This window comes from Pelobates fuscus, chromosome 8 (genome assembly GCF_036172605.1).
Source record: "Pelobates fuscus isolate aPelFus1 chromosome 8, aPelFus1.pri, whole genome shotgun sequence".
NCBI classification, from domain to species: domain Eukaryota; kingdom Metazoa; phylum Chordata; class Amphibia; order Anura; family Pelobatidae; genus Pelobates; species Pelobates fuscus.
In genome coordinates, this window is record NC_086324.1 from 41099293 (window position 1) to 41117911 (window position 18619).

At 38.2% G+C, this 18619-nt stretch overlaps 1 protein-coding gene across 1 annotated transcript in view; it reads left to right on the plus strand.

The window, feature by feature from the left end:
* METAP1D (methionyl aminopeptidase type 1D, mitochondrial) overlaps positions 1–18619 on the plus strand; it is a 140126-nt gene that overhangs the window by 77701 nt on the left and 43806 nt on the right. Inside the window, exons 2-5 of the mRNA XM_063428643.1 lie at positions 2741–2910; positions 9529–9678; positions 10849–10997; positions 13000–13042. Of these exons, the coding sequence (XP_063284713.1) occupies positions 2741–2910; positions 9529–9678; positions 10849–10997; positions 13000–13042 (512 nt within the window). The remainder of the gene's footprint in view (positions 1–2740; positions 2911–9528; positions 9679–10848; positions 10998–12999; positions 13043–18619) is intronic.

Sequence of the window (18619 nt, forward strand, 5' to 3'; positions counted from 1 at the left end):
AAATCATTTTACAAAACTTTTACCTTTATTCTGCCAGATTTTCAGTGCAGCAAAAAATTGAGATTGTAGGAACTCTGAGGACAGACCCCCAAAAAATCAATAACAGAGAGAACCCCTGTGAGATCAGATCAGATCCGAAATGCTGGCAAGCTTGCTTTGCACGAGAGATACAGGAAACATTGGAGATCATTTCGATCTACTTTGGGCCTTGCCAGTGAGGTCTAGTGGGTACCCCTCTAGGCTCAATGAGTGGATCTACGTATCAATTACCTTTTTTACTTAGGCACAGTCTTACACAGAAAACAGAAAATATGAGATTTCTGAGCATGGGCAAAAGTTGAGAGAAACCTCTTTGGTTAGTCCTAGCTCAGGTCTCAAAAATAGTTTGTTCTTGGTCCCTTTTAACCAGATCTTGTAAACTGGTTTGGAAAAACTCCAACAACTCTATTTTAAAGCAGTGTATTGTTGCTAAGAAAACCTGTTGAAATGTCTGTGCTTATTTGCATGTTCAGCAGAGTATTCTGGGAAAAGTTTCTGGGAAATGTTTCTTTGGCAAACATTTTCTATGCTTTGCCCTAGATATATGTACATGATACACAGGAGTAAATTTTAGAATATTCTTAAATCAATGCAGGGTGATAGCCATTTTACGGTCTCACTACAGCTTTAATAATTGTGTTTGTGTGTGTGTGTGTGTGTGTGTGTGTATATATATATATATATATATAACGGTAATGGTGAGATTATAAGAATTCGTATGGTTTCTGACTTTTGACTCATACTTTATATTTGAGCATATATTTACATGATGTGTATGTGCCTTTTTTCTTTCATTTTACAGCAGAGTAATGCAACTATACTGTAAGCTTTTAAACGTGTCTTTGTGTTTGTCCTGTTAACAACAAACTTGTTATACGCCCTCTCTTTATGCGGGGCATGTAGAGTGCAGTACAAAATGAACATAATGTATTTACTTGGCTGATTTCCTTTGATTGGTTGCAAATAAATGCATTTGTTCAGGGGGGAAAAACTGAAATGTAAGGCATTCTTTACTCAATGAAAACTGCAATGTGTGTTCGCATAATATGCCGAAAGATTTTTCAAGAACACTTCATTCTTATGAAAAGATTACCATAATGCTGCCTTCAGAGATTTATCTGCAATGACATTTTTCCATCTTAAGTACTAGAGACACAGATTGAATATATCAGGGGACATTAGACTCACCTGAACACATTGTAAATGTTTAATGGGTTCGTTCGTGGTATGGTAGATGGAAGGAATCCGCTTTCCATTAAGTGAATTTAAATAAAACAAAAAAACACAAGGAAAAAAAAGCTTTTCCTCAATTTGTACTAATTATGTTCTGCTCAATGGTTTTAGAACACAAAGGATAAAAAAATAAACAGACAACTGAAAAATAAACTAACTAGATAAAGCAGGTGGAGGTGTAATTTCCTTTTCTGAATAGGAACATGTAGTGCATCAATGCTGTAAGTGAAACGACTGTTAGTCGGCCAAATGGCCAACGAGGGACACTTACAGGGTAATTCATCAAAGCGTGAATTTATAGTGAATTTCAAATTTATGGTCAAAATAGCCAATACTGCTTTCAGTTTTATTACTCTGGCCTTAAATTTGGAATTCACTTTGAAGTCACACTTTTAGTGAATAGCTCTGTTTGATTTTAGGGGTGTTTCTTGGGGCCTTGCCAGATGAAAGGCTTGCTTTACACAGGTCCCATTTATTAGTAATCTATCAAATGGCCTACAAATGGTTTGTATAGTATACCCTACTGTATCGGGCCCCCTGTCTGACCATCTACTGTGAATTTCCATGGTAACATACCAACTTGTACCAGACTAGGGCATAATTCACAAATTAGTAGATATATCCCTAAAGAAAACATGCATGCATTTTTTCTGGGCACTCAGCGCACCATAACTACTAGAGAGTGTTGTATTGACTGTGATGCTTGGAATCATTCTTTAATTCAAGTTTTATTAATAGTGAAAGAGTATTCTGGCATGTAATGCAAATTTAGAATTTCCCATGATATCGTGCATGTGTGCGCAGAGATAATAATGGAAAAATTACACTTGATGCACATGTTCTGCAGAGGACATGGCAGCCCTGATAAACCCAAAAGTTTGGCATCAGTAATTCTATTTAGTATTAACTTTGTTCTGACTAAGCCATTTTTTAAGTGAATGAGGACTCTGCGCTTTAAGGTATATAGCTCAATATAATTTTTGAGGCTGGTATATATAATACAAATATTACAGCGTAATATATGAAATTTGAAAGTCTAAAACTAATAGCAACATGATTATTAAACTCGTGAAGACACATTATACCTGCCCTTCCTAGTATTTATGTTACATTTTAGGTCTTTAAAGGGTTACTCCAGCCTTCATTGCACAACTTTGTAAATGCGGTCCTTAGTAGGCCTCTTTGCTTGTATAAATAAATGCGGGTTTGTTTTCTGGTATGTACAGATGTGACATTCAGGCTATGAATTTTTTTGGCCCGTTTTTCAAAACTGGTATTGAAACCTGGTATGAAAAGGATTTGTAAAAAAAAAAAAAATGTATAAAATAGTCAGTGTTTTCCTATTTCTGAAAGTTCCACTGACGATAAAACCCCTGGCTCGAAACAGTTTAAAGTTGATGATATCTGAGAAATGAAAGACTATATTAAGCAATAATATTTTTTCTCTTTTTCCCATCTCTTCTTGCAGGTTATGCGACTGACTGTCATAGAGTTTTCTCTTCACCAATCAATCATATCTACTTACACAGGCAGTTAAGCATTCAACAAAGAAGATATTTCTTTTTTCGGAGACAAAGAAACACTGCTTATAGTATAGTTTGGCCAGGTACAGTTTCTCCAGCTCATCCAGTTCCCGAGGTAACTGTCATTTTTATTATCTGATTCTTTTCCCAGTCAATATAAAGCTTGACTGCACTGCTGATCAAGTACATTCATGTACTGACAGCCAGGGACTAAAATCCTCGTCTTTTTGCCATCGTCTGGATTTTAAATCCTAATAACCACGTTACATATACCCCCCACTCCCTGGGAGACAATGCTACGAAGAATAGGTAATCTGATTTAGGCAGGACCCTTCAGTTAGGTGGTTATACACAATCTGTCAAATGATCCAGGCGCAGGCAGTGGCAATAAATGCCAAGGAACTGAGGCATGAAATCTTCCGTAATGTTGATAAATGATTTAAGTAAATAAGATGTTTTTCTGTTTTGCTATCCGCTGGTGCCTTATTGTTAGACATACTGTTGTGAATTTGATGACTCTACATTGAAGCTGATGTTTTACTGTCGTAGAAAAGGATACGCTACTGTAATATACTTTTTTTTTTGGTGGCTATTACTATCTTTGCAAACTGGAAAAAAACAGCCGGCTTGTGTAATAATATATCCTTTTGTATGCTGCTGGCAGCAGGAGCTGCATCATAGCAAACCCAACAGCTCGCGTACAGTCATTAACCGCCATCCAATACTTCTAGTCTAATTGTAGTAGTTAAAAGTTACACAGGTACCGGGGGGGAAAAAACAGTTTAGTGAGTTGTAGTCACTTTTAGTTGGGAAACATGCATTTTAGTAAACCATATACATTGATAGAATTAGAACTTGAAGAACATTTCTTGCCTTATTACTGTCGTGTTTATATAGTCTACCTGTGGCGGTCTGCAGTAATGCGGCAGATTTTCGATTATTGTTGTTATTATTTATATTCCACAGCGCTGTACAATGGGGGATAAAAGGTACAACAAAATGATGGCAAATTTAAACCAACAGAGGCTCTGCTCAACAAACTTACAGTCTAGAGAAGTCGGGTAAAATGAAATAGAATGGATCTAGAATGAATGGATATATATCTTTAAATCATAGAGAATGGACCGCATTCACATGTCCTTCCCAGATGTGTAATTTATTGTATCATTATGATACAATGCAAGGTCAATGTTCCAATGTTATAATACCTTGATCTGAAGAAAATAATAAGTAGAAATGCATTTTGTAAATTGGGGACAGGAGAAGGTCATTGTCAGAGTGAACAACATGGAATAGATTTTGTTTGTTAATTAGAAATATGTAGTTTGAGAATTTCCTTTGTTGCCCAACGACTATGAAGTCCTCAATATACTATTCAGATATAAAGTAGTTCACTTTCCCGTAAGATGTCTTAATTTCTGTTCGCTATGTAGACAACAGTTATTATCACAAAAAATATGCACAACACTGGAGGTGAATATATAGAAAACTCTAGCACCTAAAAGTGGTATCCCCTACACCACTTAAAACAAATCATATACATACATATAAAAGGTGGAGTTTCCGGACAATTTTTCAACAGATATTCTGCATAATAAAATGTGCAAACAATAGTGCAATACAGTATAAAAACTTTAAAAAATGAAATTAAAAGAGTAATATCACTCACAAGCCTAGAGTCATACCCTCATATGACTCAAGTTGGATGCGCCTTTGGACTGATATAGGAGGTCCAAAGCCTTCTTTTCCAATGGGATGTATGCTTGCCTTTTCCCTCTTAGCCAACTCCAAGATGTACAAACGTCAGATGAGAGTGACTTATTTTTGGGAAAAAGGTGCTTTATTGATCCAAATAAAATTCCAAACATAAAAATAATAAAATCATGCCAGATAAGTATCTGGATGAACTATATAGTTATAAACAGTGTCCAAAACGCGTTTCGCCCTCAAAATAGGCTTCCTCAGTTCAGCCAACTGACCTCCTATATCAGTCCAAAGGCGCATACAACTTGAGTCATATGAGGGTATGACTCTAGGCTTGTAAGTGATATTACTCTTTTAATTTCATGTTTTAAAGTTTTTATACTGTATTGCACTATTGTTTGCACATTTTATTTTGCAGAATATCTGTTGAAAAATTGTCCGGAAACTCCACCTTTTATATGTATGTATAAGACAACAGTTATTGGCTGAGGGCAATTCAATGCATTCCAAATTGGGGCAGGATTGATGTCACTAAAATAGAAGTAAGATTTCCACTTTAGGTAGAGAAGGGCCCAGGTAAGTGTAAAACCATTAAAATATGGCTTGACTACTTACTGCAGAATGGCTCCTGGGGCCTCCGGGCATCTTCCTAATTCCAACACACTGTAGTGGTTATGGTGTTTAAATGTGTGTTGTTTTTGTTGTTTTTTCTTTCTTTCTCATATATAATTAGCATAGATATAAATAAATAAAAGCACTATGATTGTGCATGTGCTTAAGCATTATGATTTTATAAGAAAGGGATACGTAAACACTTATTTGGAAAGAATATACATCTAGTGTGGCGTTTAAACAATATAAAAATGACAACATTTAAATAGAATAAGAGAGCCTTTCAAAATATTTTAAATAAAGACAGACAGAGTGATAAACCGCGCCAGAGAAGGTTGTACCACAATTTTGTGTTAATATAAATATTGGTGTTTACATATGCCAGATCGGTGTACACTGGTATATGTAGACTTTTAAAACCTCAAAAAGAGGAACAACCAATAGTGTAAAATGTTATAATAAATACAAAAGGCCTATAAGGTACAGTGCCAACTCACACTTTATTGAGCTGCTAAGAACTCTGCTGTTATTCGCATGGATGGTACAATCCCCGTCTATGGATATATGCAGCTTTGTAATACTTGTCGTCCCGTATATGTGGAAACAATAAAGTAGAGAGGTCTTATGGTGTAGTATATCTATACTCTAAGTAGGTGATAAAATAAGAGGTGTCCTACTTACAATATGCAGAGCAACGTAAATAGCAATCCAATCGGGAACAATCCGCACGTTTCGGTATATTATGGTCTATGTAGTGTAAAAACTGTGGGAGGAGTTAGGGTTGTAAATTTGGCTATAATAAGAATAAGAATATATATGTGAGATAACATTAAGTGGTCTTGCTATGCAAAAACACTTAATAATAAAAAGTGAACTTATACAATTAAGATACTTTATTAATAAATATTACAATTTGTATATATAAAATGCAATATAGGGAATTGGAAAATCAAGTCCTTCCAGTACCAACACTTTACGCGTTTCACCAGGCTGGGCTTCCTTCTGAGGGACACTTTACACGTTTTCCTTCTGAGGAAGCCGAGCCAGGTGACACGCGTAAAGTGTTGGTACTGGAAGGACTTGATTTTCCTATTACATATATTGCATTCTATATATACAAATTTTGATACATTTTAATAAAGTATCTTAATTGTATAAATCAAAAATCCTGAATATATGCACAAACGTTCTCTATAGTAAAAGACATTTTCTTTGAGGCGTTATGGTCTCTTTAAACAGAAGATATTTGGAGACGCTTAACGATTTATTTATTTTTTTATTTGTTTTGCTGCATTCCCAGATTTGTTGGGGATGTCTTCGACCTCCTGCTATATACTATCAGGATTTTACATTGATTTGGAATTCAAGGTGAATTAAAAGTGAATTTCAAATTTAAGGTAAATAGCCAAATGGAAAATATTCTCTAAAACAGCTATACTTTCACATCACCTACTATGGCCTTAAATTTGACAGTTTCGATGAATTCACTTTGAATTCTCACTGAATAAACCTGTATGTATTTATGATGTTTTTGTGGATCTGCGATGTTTCAGTTGTACATGATACAGTCTCCTGTATCAGCTGTACACAATCGACAAAAGTCCTAGATTGTGAGCTCTAAGGCCCAGGATTTGGTTCACTCATTTCCTTCTTATCTATTAACATTTGCTATGAAATGTGTATGTCCTGTCTACCTATGTGCAGATCATGTTTATAACATCAAATAAGCTTTAACAGCAGTGGGTCCTGCCTCTCTAAAACATGTCATTTACAGAAGAACTAAGAGAAATCGAAGGTGTCAGTCCGTAATCTGAAAACATGTTGTCACAAATTTATTGGATTTTCCTTTACCCCTCATTTTAAAGAAATTGTTGATTTTAGGTCATTTTCTTTAACTGACAGGTGCAATTAAAGCAACGTTTATTATCCCTACATTATGTACCTCGCCACCTGTACAGAATAACAATACAGTGGGACCTCGGTTTACGAATTGAATGCGTTCTCCGGGACGTTTCTTTTTTTTTTTTTTTTTAAATATAATTTTTATTGAATTTTCAACATACGTCAAATACTGTATAGTGGGACTCGCAGGTCTCCTCAATAGTTGATATTGATTATGGCATTAGCCATATGCAGTCGTGTTGTCTAGTGGGCGCAGATGCCCTGCAGTTTGGAGGACTCGCAGGTCCCTCTTTGAGTATATTTTGCATTTGCATTCCATAGCAGAGAGATAGTGAGATTCACATGTCTACAGGTATGCATAACAGTTCGTTCTCGGATACTTTTGTATCATTATCAATATCATTATCAGATGGGCTCGCAGGCCCGCATTATCGTTGGACTCGCAGGTCCCCGTAATCATTCCAAAGGTAGAGATATGTGTGTAGTGTTCCTGTCGTTGCGGAGGTGTGTAGTAGGGTAGGTCTCACAACAGCCGAGGCCCGGGTGTCTGCCGCTCCGCATGTCTGCGGGGTAGCTGTATTCTATTTGTCGTGTGTCCTATGCTTGGTCTAGTTGCCCCCTTCCCCAGCCTCCATGGGTGTCTGGTTGGTGGATGTCTTGGTTATAGCGCCTCGTCCCCTCTGTCCCCCCGAGGTGTTGTTCGCTTAGCTGTCCGGACTGTATCCCCCTATTTGGTCCCCGCGTCGGTAGTGCGCTTGGGGTGTCATGTACCTAGGTATCTCATATCTGTTTGGGCGGATGATGGAGAGCTCTCCGCTAGTGTGGCGAGGTTGCGGGGGGAGGCTCCGCTATTTTTATGGGCTGCTGTCATCCTGACTCTTTGTTTGTGAGGTGTCTACGTGTCAGATTTAAGGCAAGGTCACTAACGTGTTAATGAATTGTGGCTTGGACGTTTGTAGTATCCAGTGTGTCCAAGTGTCAAGGTATTTTTGGAAAGTGTCGTTCGCGGTGTTATGGAGTTCCTCTAGGGATCTTAGTTCCTCCATTTGTGTGAACCAGACTTTTAGGGGGGGGGGAGGGGTACTTGTTGCTTCCAATATTGGGGTATAATGGTCTTGGCCACATTCAGGATGCGAATGGTGAGCGATCGTTTTTATATGCTGTTCTGGGAGCCTTGATGTGATGTAATAGCATGGCTGCTGGGCTGAATGGTGGCGGATCATCAGAATACTGGCCTAGTATTCTATGTATTTCCTTCCAGTACGGTGCTCCGGGACGTTTCTTATTGCGAAAAACGTGTAAACTGAAACACGGTTTCCCATAGGAATGCGTTGAAAATCAGTTAATCAGTTGTTCTGGAGGTCAGAAAAAAGTCAAAATGAGCTGACATGGAAACCAACCCACAATGCAGAACACACAATAAAAGGCATGCAAACGACAAAGCTCAGCTCCCTACCTTTCCACTGCTTGAGAAATGCACCAAAAAGTCCCAAAACAACTGCAAACAATTTCCAGAGTGGCTCCAAAACTCGATGCAAAAGCTGCTCCAACACCTCCGCACTCAACGCCACATGCTACCCACAAGCTCCAGCATGCAGGGGGCGGTGCTATAAACCTCCCAGGTGCAATGCATCCTGGGGAAACGTGTTTTGTATTGCGAAAAAAATATGTAAACCGATGCATTATTTTCAATGGGTTTTAATTTTTTAAACCGAAAATTATGTTAACCGAGGCGTTTGTAAACCGAGGTCCCACTGTATTGTAAGTTTAGCATGTAAAGGAAATGTTTCTGTGGCATTTCTTGAGTTACTCCAAAAAATATAAAATGACATAAACACACATTGCCCTAAAATCCAAACTGCCATTTAAACAATACATTTTGACAGCATTTCACGGTTATTTCTGATAACAGGCTTGTTTAATGTGTTTTCCTGGTGAAAATTTTTTGGGGAAATGAAAAAAAAAAAAAAAAAGTAACAGAATATTCTTCAACAGCATTGACAGAACGTAACAAGCCAATTCAAAATTCAAACAAATTACTTAAATCCTTCCAATAAATATGCCCTGTTATCCGTCACACTCCTATCAGTTTAATGCTTTAAAGGACAGACTTGTTTGTGATTAGCTGATGTTAAAGCTGCTGTTATGGCGTTCTCATCGGATAGAGGCTCACAAGTTGCCCTGTATTGTTCTGTAGCAGTTACACTGGTAAAATGTATTTTGGGAATACGTCTAATGTTTTAACTGTTACAGAAGGCTTTGCTTTCCTTAGCTGGTTCCTTGTCTCAGACTACTGTGTAAATTTGTAAATTGGTTGTAAACGGGCGATGTTAAGTTCAAAAGGGCAGTTGAAGAAATACTGTATCAGCCTTAAGGCTTTGCTTTGTGGCTTCTGAAGGTCGCTCTTAGAACTCAAAGGGCAAGTTGCCATGAAGTTGGAGACACTCTCTGGGAAAATGATCCCATTGTCATGCTTTGTTTTTCTGATCTTCATTCCTAATCTTTTTCCTCCAAGCACATAACGAAGCCAGACTATGTGACGACAGGCATTGTACCCGACTGGGGAGACACCATTGAAATCAAGAACGAAGATCAGATTGAAGGTCTACGTCATGCTTGTCAGCTAGCTCGTCACATTTTGCTTATGGCTGAAAAGAGTTTAAAGGTAGGAAAAAAGAAATCCTTTAATTAAAGAAAAACAATTTAAATAAATATATACATATATATGTTTATATAATTTGTTTCTTTTACATTTTGATATTGTTTTAAAGGAACACGATAGTGTTAGAAATACAAACATGTATTTCTAACACTATTGTTCTTAAGTAGCTGTTTAGGTCCCCAGCCCCACTCAGATTGCAGTGAAAAGGTATTTTAGTCACCTTTTTTTGCTTGCGGCGCCAGACTTGGTGAGATTATTAATCTTGATGATCTCAGCCAATCCAATGCTTCAGGTCTCCATGCAGTGAGTGGAGATGCTGAACGTAGGAAGCACCTCTAGCGGTCGTCTGAGTGATTGCCACTGTAGGTGTTACTAGGTAGGAATGTAACATAATTTCTCTGAAAAGGCAGTGTTTAAATTGCTCATTCTGCAGGTAAACGCTATAGACACCAGAACCGCTATATTAAGCTGTAATGGTTTTGGTGACTGTAGCGTCCGGTATTATCAGTATTAAGCGTGCACATGCCATGGCACAGCTATAAAATAGTGCCTAACTTGGGGAAATATCGCAATGTGTCATGCAGTCACATATGCCTTGTTATAGTCGTTTTGCAATTCTACAATAGAAACATCAAGATTCAGTGACTGACAGATACAAGATGACTAGTTTGCATCATGACCTCGAGATCCTACAATCAAATCATGTCAAGACATTAAATGGTTAATAGAGAGATATCGACTTAGTCTTCTCTAAAAGAGAGTAAAAAAAAAAAAAAAAGGGCATAAAATTGTGCCATCCCTTATTTCTCAAAAAAAAGAAAAAAGTTGAAACCTTAAGCACTTAACTAAAGGTGGAGCGACATGGGTCAAAGGGAGGCGTAGTCGCAGCATTCTAAAAAAAAACATTGTAAGGAAAGTGCACTTGTCTCTCATAGCAAATTTTTCAAGGTTTAACACTTAGAACTGTAGTTTATCTTCCGTCGCCTAATCTTATCTCCTTCCTCCCCGATATTAAATGTTCATGTCATTAAATTAGCAATAAGTATTTTGTTCCTATTTTCTCCCTCCATGAAAATGACCATAATTGAACCATCCATCAAAGGTGCCGTTCTAGATCTAAATGTAACATGTGGTGTGATTTGCAATTTCACCTCTCTCTTATCTCTTCCTTAGGTTGGCATGACAACGGAAGACATAGATTCATTTGTTCATCACAACATTGTCAGCCACAATGCATACCCATCTCCTTTAGGATATGGAGGATTCCCCAAATCAGTATGCACTTCAGTAAACAATGTGGTTTGCCACGGAATTCCAGACAGGTATTTAAAAAAAAAAAAATAATAATTACTATTTTATTCGAAATATAGTTTATGCCTTCTTGGGTTGCTTAGTGGACGTATCATAGTGCACGGGAAATGGTGCATTTTACTACAGAATGCTTTAACATTGATATTACATGAGTTGTATACGCAAAGGGAGACACACAAGATGCAGATGTTACTGGTCCCAGAGTCCAGAGGGTCTGCAGACTCTTCCTACTCATTCATTGGCTGAGAGTGTTAGCTGATTGCCGCAGGTGTAACTCCACCTAAACTCTGCACATGCAGACTGCAGGCACCACGACCACTTCAAATCACTGAAGTGCTCATGGTGTGTGGAATAACCCTTTAACAATCTCCATTTTAAGTGCTTGATATAAGTGAATGTGAGAAACTTCAATCACTGTTTTATGGATTATTGCACAAAAAAAGTAACTGGGAGAATGGACGATCTCCTGGTTTTCACACATTACACGATTAGGGATGCATTTACGGAAATCAACCAATCTCATTTGCAAAATCTGATATGGGAGTATGTAAACATCCCAAACTAGACTTGAATGTTGTAAAGCGCTATGGAATCTGCTGGCGCTATATAAATGGCAATAATAATAATAACAGGGTCCCCACTTGTTATGTGTTAATATTTTGATGTTTGGTCATACAGATATCCGGAGCTATATATCACTTTGTTTCTACGTAATACCTTGCTATGTGATATATTTAGCCCCTAAATACTATGCAAGATTCACAAAGCAGTAAAACTAGCCATGTATAGGTCTTTGTGATGTATGATTAAACAGCCAACTAGTTTCTAAACATCTGAGTAACTTTGCATTGGCACGGCATACTCGAGCACAGCTGCGCCACAGCTCCATTCTTAAATGTTACTGCCAACTTTAAGGTTGTGTGGTTCTGCACTTGTATCATTCATCCATCTGAAGTGATGAGAGTTGTAGTCCACAGCATTTACAGTTTCCAGGAGGGATAGGGGCCACACCACATGATTTGTAACAGAGCTATAAATGGCACCACAATCTTCGAAATGCAAATCATTAAATTGTCTCTTTGTGACACTTGTCTTTTTAAAGCAGACAATTTTCATTTTGTGTATAGCTTGTGTAGATATATTCATCATTTCGCAGGGATCTCTTTATTGCCAAAATGGAATGAGGATAAGACGCCATTAAAGACCACTTTTCAAGTTTTGTTTTTTTAATTTGTCGAACATGGTAGAGGATTCTTGAAAACTGCAACATATTTTTTCAGTTTTCTCATTTGCGAAAATGTGGAAGTCTCTTGCCACTTGTATCATGCACATTAATGGGAGGAAGAAGCGTGAAAGATAACCATACACTTATTAAATCCAGTTTAATGGGGAAAAAATGGCAAAAACTTGTGTAGTGAAAATGTTGGTTCTGGGAGTAAATGCTTTCTGTGACTTTAGAAGTGTAACTTTTTGACATTGATGTTACCACACTTAGATCCAAGCTCAACGGTCTACAATTTAAATGATGAGTTTTTGGACTTTGTGTAAATATAGCAGGTTTATGTTTTATGCTATACATTTTTTACAACTTATTATGTATTCTTAGATCACCAATACAAAAATAAGAAAAGTGGAAAAAGAGTGTAAATATACACATTTATATTGTATGTAAATATGACTACAGTATAACACCATTGAGTCCCTTTTTTCCCCGAGAGCTTACTATGAGAAGAGATACATTGTACTGCTTTTACAGTTTGAGTTACCTTTTTGCCTATGGTACATTTGAGTTTCTGTTCATCATTTTACCATCTCCTATTTAATTCTTCAAGTTTCCAGCATTATCTTTTATATTTTTCTATCCATTTCTTACGTTTGCATGAATATAGATGACTAGAGTCTTACACAGTAAGGTGTATTGTTTTTTTATTTTTTCCAGAATTTTGTTATTTGTTTTGTGGGTTATAAATAATATTCTACCATTTTCTTTACACTTTCTATGTATTTTTGCAGCCGACCCCTTGAGGATGGAGACATTATCAACATCGATGTTACAGTGAGTAATTTATAAAACACCACTGATAAATGTTGTTACATGGCAGTACCATGGCAGCCTTACTAAAGTTTTTCAAGGGTGTCGTAAAACACAAGGAAATATTTTTGTTTTCTGTAGAAGAGATCTTAATTGCCCAAAACCGAGGTGGTAGTGTGGCCCAGAATGCTGTTTAGTGTGGGTTGCAGATGTTTGTGTTATGAGCATGAGAATTTACCTTCCCATTACTGTCTTGCTCTGAAAATTGATGATAATGGGGGGGAAAAAGTGCAAATCACTCATCAAATATGTAAATGTAGACCAGCAGTGGTAAGACAGAAAATCGCCCAACTGTTTGTGATTCGGTTTGGCAATGGGTTATTCCTTAAGTGGTCATGGAGAAACATTTAATCACATGCGTTCAAACCGATAATGTCACTGTCTCTGGTTATACTTTTCCCGTCCAAATCTTTAGCTCTAGCATGCTGGCAATATGTGCATGTGCATACTCTGTGGATGTCCCCACAAAAAAAAAAAGCTCAAAGCTATGATACAATATATATATGATACAAAAAAAAACAATAACCAATAACTATGTATATCAGTCAGCAGTTATAAAGTAACACTGACAAGGTAACCGTTTCTACTTTCTTTGTATGTTTTGTTAAGACATAATCTCCTCTTAGTAAATTGCATTACATTGATTTATTGATCAGATCGCGTGTTGAATTTCTTATTTACACTGATTCCATCAGCCAGTGGCATGACAAATCAGAATTACAAACGGACTGATAGCTCATTTGCACCCAATTACAAACGGACTGATAGCTCATTTGCACCCAATATATGGCGATGCAGCTAAGAGACCTGTGCCATTGGTACTCCAAGTTATTAGAGACAGAGAACATCCTCAATGTATTCTTTTTGGCAAAACACTTTAGTTATAAATTAAACTAAATTACAGACATTGATTGTATGTTCTGTCCGCTCTTGGTAATCTGCAATAGTAGTGACTGAGTTGAAATGCCGTCATCCTCAGTCACTGTTAAAACAAAACCATTCAGGATGAGTAAAGGGACATGAGATCCGGACCACCAGAGACACAGATCTCACTGTTTGCTGGGACACCACCACGAATTGAGGAAGATCCCCCAGCTAAAGCAGGCCCAAGGCAGCGATGGGCACTGAAAAAGTTCCACCACTGGGATTGTCAGTATATAATAATGTGTTGGCGACTTTACTCTTAAAGTTCAGTCTGGTTATACATACACTATTCAATAGAAGGAAGTGGCCAATAATGAATGTGTGTGTGTGTATATATATATATATATATATACACATAAAAAAATTATTTTAGCAATTGGTTGTACTATTTTTTTATTTTATTTTATATGCGCATTCAAGGCACAGTCTGGCATATAATGTAAACCATCATTAGCCCCCATGATGCCATGGGGCAGATAGCAATTTGCAAAGAATGCCCAAGCACAAATGTGTCAACACATTATTATTAAGGAAGAAGTTGCTCAACCACCTATACGTAGAGTTAAGAGTTTTTATTTCCTTTATACGTACCTTCACCGTATTCCTCATCTAGTTGATAGATCACGGGCATAATGGGGTTATTTAAAAAGTGTCAGTTCCTCTTTCAAAGCATCTACATTCATGAAGCTCTGGAACCACCTATAGCGTCTCTAAAATTGAAAGTAATGTATGATATATCAAGAGCCCTTCTTTAAGTGGCAACACTGTTGATATTTTTAAACACTTTGAAATTACTAGAGTTCTCAGTGAGGATCCCCGAGTGAGACTGTTTTTACCTTTTATACACAAAGCCGGTGTTTCTTTTTTTCTCTCTCTCTTTATTACTATTCTTTTTCCCGTTTAACTCTGGGTATATTTCCAGTAGACCCGGGCCTGACATGAATTTAAGACTGGAATCAGATGAACTGAGATCAATGTTGGTCTAAGTGAAATGTCAGCCCAATCCTGCTATGTGTCATGTTTCTGAGAAGGTGTAATTGTTATTGATTCTCTGTGTAGTTAATGCAGAGCCCCGTAGTACAGAGCAGCTGCTGTAGATAGATATGTATGAGATGAGCTAACGTGAAGAAAGCCAGCATTTTTCTTTCACTGTGCCGAGATTGATCTTCCTCTTCCTGCTGATTTTGAGTAGGGCCTGTCATTATCTTACTCTGTCATTAGAGGCTACATTGGCCTGTGTATGTCAGTCTATTTGGACAGCAACTCTTTGCAAGCAGTGTTTCCTATATTTATTAAAATCTCCGACGATTGCGTTGTGTTCCATTTATGGCATAAGAGCGTTTTAACTCTTCAGTGGCAAGCAAGGCTTAGAAATGTGGATCACATGTAAAAACACTTAATGGAAAAAAATATTTTTTTTTTTCAGTAAAATATAGTACCGATCTTTTCTATCTCATATGAATAAAAACAAAGCCTCAAATATTTATGTGATAAACAAGTGTCTTATTTTTTTAAAATTTCTGTCACTTTCAGTAAGTAAGGGGTGTTCTAAGACTCGGTGTGTTAGATGGGAAAAAAACTATACAAGCTCTTGTGAGGGTGCTGTCTTTTTTCGTAATGCACAATAACAATTTCAATATATATACAGCGATTTCTCCCCCCCCCCCCAATGCAAATTCGTCCTCTGGTTGAGTGAGTAGTACAGCCGTCTCCGGGATGTAATGGGTTAAATACTAACACCCTATCCCACATGTTACTGTTGTTCATTTCTGTTATTTTACTTTCTGTCTCCATTTATGTTCTAAACATTACAAACTCTATAAAGATTGTCAAAAAAACAAACAACTACAAAAAAAAAAACTGACAGGAGAACATGGTAAGTGTACACCGCAGAATTCATTTTTAGATTGCTATTTTCTTTAGTATATGAGGAGATGCCGCACCCTGATTATTATTATTATTATTATTATTATTATTAATGATAATTTATATACGCAGGGTTTTACAATAGGGATCTGCAAACAGCAAGTTACTGTCAACAAAAACATTATTCTGAATCCAAGCTTTCACTTTAGAGGAAGTGGGGTGTAAAAACACAAAGGAAGACAGATTGCAGGTACGATACCTGCATCCATTAAACATATTTAAAGGAACGTTAAAGGAACGTTCCAAACCCCTTTAGCTTGTTGAAATGCTTTATGTTTGAAAAGTATCTCCTCTTTTTTGTAATCTTTTTTCCATTTTACAAAAAGTGCAGATTTCATTAGATATTGGCACTTTTTTTATGTTAACCGTGTTACACTCCTGGCTGTCAATCAAAAAGTATGTGAACCCTTTGGAATGATATGGATTTCTGCACAAATTGGTCTGATCATCATCTAAGTCACAACAATAGACAATCACAGTCTGCTTAAACTAATAACACACAAAGAATGAAATGTTGCCATGTTTTTATTGAACACACCATGTAAACATTCACAGTGCAGGTGGAAAAAGTATGTGAACCCTTGGATTTAATAACTGGTTGAACCTCCTTTGGCAGCAATAACTTCAACCAAACGTTTCCTGTAGTTGCAGATCAGACATGCACAACGGTCAGGAATAATTCTTGACCATTCCTCTTTACAGAACTGTTTCAGTTCAGCAATATTCTTGGGATGGCTGGTGTGACTCGCTTTCTTGAGGTCATGCCACAGCATCTCAATCGGGTTGCGGTCAGGACTCTGACTGGGCCACTTCAGAAGGCGTATTTTCTTCTGTTTAAGCCATTCTGTTGTTGATTTACTTCTATGCTTTGGGTCATTGTCCTGTTGCAACACCCATCTTCTGTTGAGCTTCAGCTGGTAGACAGATGGCCTTAAGTTGTCCTGCAAAATGTCTTGATAAACTTGGGAATTAATTTTTCCTTCGATGATAACAATCCGTCGCGGCCCTGACGCAGCAAAGCAGCCCCAAACCATGATGCCCCCACCACCATGCTTCACAGTTGGGATGAGGTTTTGATGTTGGTGTGCTGTGCCTCTTTTTCGCCATGCATCGTGTTGTGTGTTTCTTCCAAACAACTCAACTTTGGTTTCATCTGTCCACAGAATATTTTGCCAGTACTGCTGTGGAACATCCAGGTGCTCTTGTGCAAACTGTAAATGTGCAGCAATGTTTAGTTTGGACAGCAGTGGCATCCTCTGTGGTATCCTCCCATAAAATCCATCCTTGTTTAGTGTTTTTTGTATTGTAGATTCACTAACAGGGATGTTAGCAATTGCCAGTGACTTTTGTAAGTTTTTTTTGTAAGTTTTGTAAGTAGCTGACACTCTAGGATTCTTCTTCACCTCATTGAGCAGTCTGCTCTGTGCTCTTGCAGTCATCTTTACAGGACGGCCACTCCTAGGGAGAGTAGCAGCAGTGCTGAACTTTCTCCATTTATAGACAATTTGTCTTACCGTGGACTGATGAACAGCAAGGCTTTTGGAGAAACTTTTCTAACCCTTTCCAGCTTTATGCAAGTAAACAATTCTTAATCGGAGGTCTTCTGAGAGCTCTCTTGTGCGAGGCATCATTCACATCAGGCAATGCTTCTTGTGAAAAGCAAACCCAGAACTGGTTTTTGGTTTTTATAGGGCAGGGCAGCTGTAACCAACACCTTCAATCTCATCTCATTGATTGGACTCCAGTCAGGGCCGGTGCAAAGAATTTTGGGTACATAGGCGAAGATGCATTTTTCCGCCCCCCCCCCCCCCAAAAAAACATCTTCACCTGTGCCTCTTAACCTCTCTTTTGTGTTTCTTATCCCGTCTTTAAATATCTGTGTGTCTCCTATCTCTCCTCTTTGTATGACTCTTACATCCTCCCACATTTTGTGTGTCTTACTCCTCCCAGCCCCTATGTGTGACTCATTTTCTCCCAGCCCCTTTGTGTCTTTTACTCTTCCCATCTCCTTTGTGTGTGTCTCTTTCCTTCTTAAGCCCCACTGTGTGTTTTTCACATCCAGCCCCTCTCCCCGTCCCTTAATGGTCCCCTCCCTTCTCTGACCCTTACTGTTCCTATCCCCTCTCTCCTCCTTTCCCTGTCCCTTAGAGTTCCTCTCCCCCCCCCTCTGTTCCCTGTCACTTAGTGTTCCTCTCCCCCCCTCCTTTTCCTGTACCTCAGAGTATCTCTCCCCTCCTCTCCCAGTCCCTTGGTGCGCCACCCACCCCGATAGTGGTCCCCTCCCCTTCCTGGTGTGCCTCCTACCATTCTTGTAGCGTGGCTGAGCAGAGCGAATCCCGGTACAGTGAGCTTTTCCTGTCAGTCCTGCCAGGAACAGGAAACAGAAGTTCCTGTACCACGGTACACTCCGCTTGGCCACGCTACAGTCAGGGGTGTATAAACACTGACAGTCACACACACTCAATGACAAACACAGACGAATCTGACAGCCAGGCTCACTTATCTGACACACTCATTCATTGACAGACACTCACACGCACACTGACAGACACACAAATACTGACAGACTCATTGCCAAACACACACACACTCACATGCCCACACAGACACACATACTCACATGCACACAGACACACACTCACTCACACACACACACACACACAAACTCACAGACACACACACAAACTCACA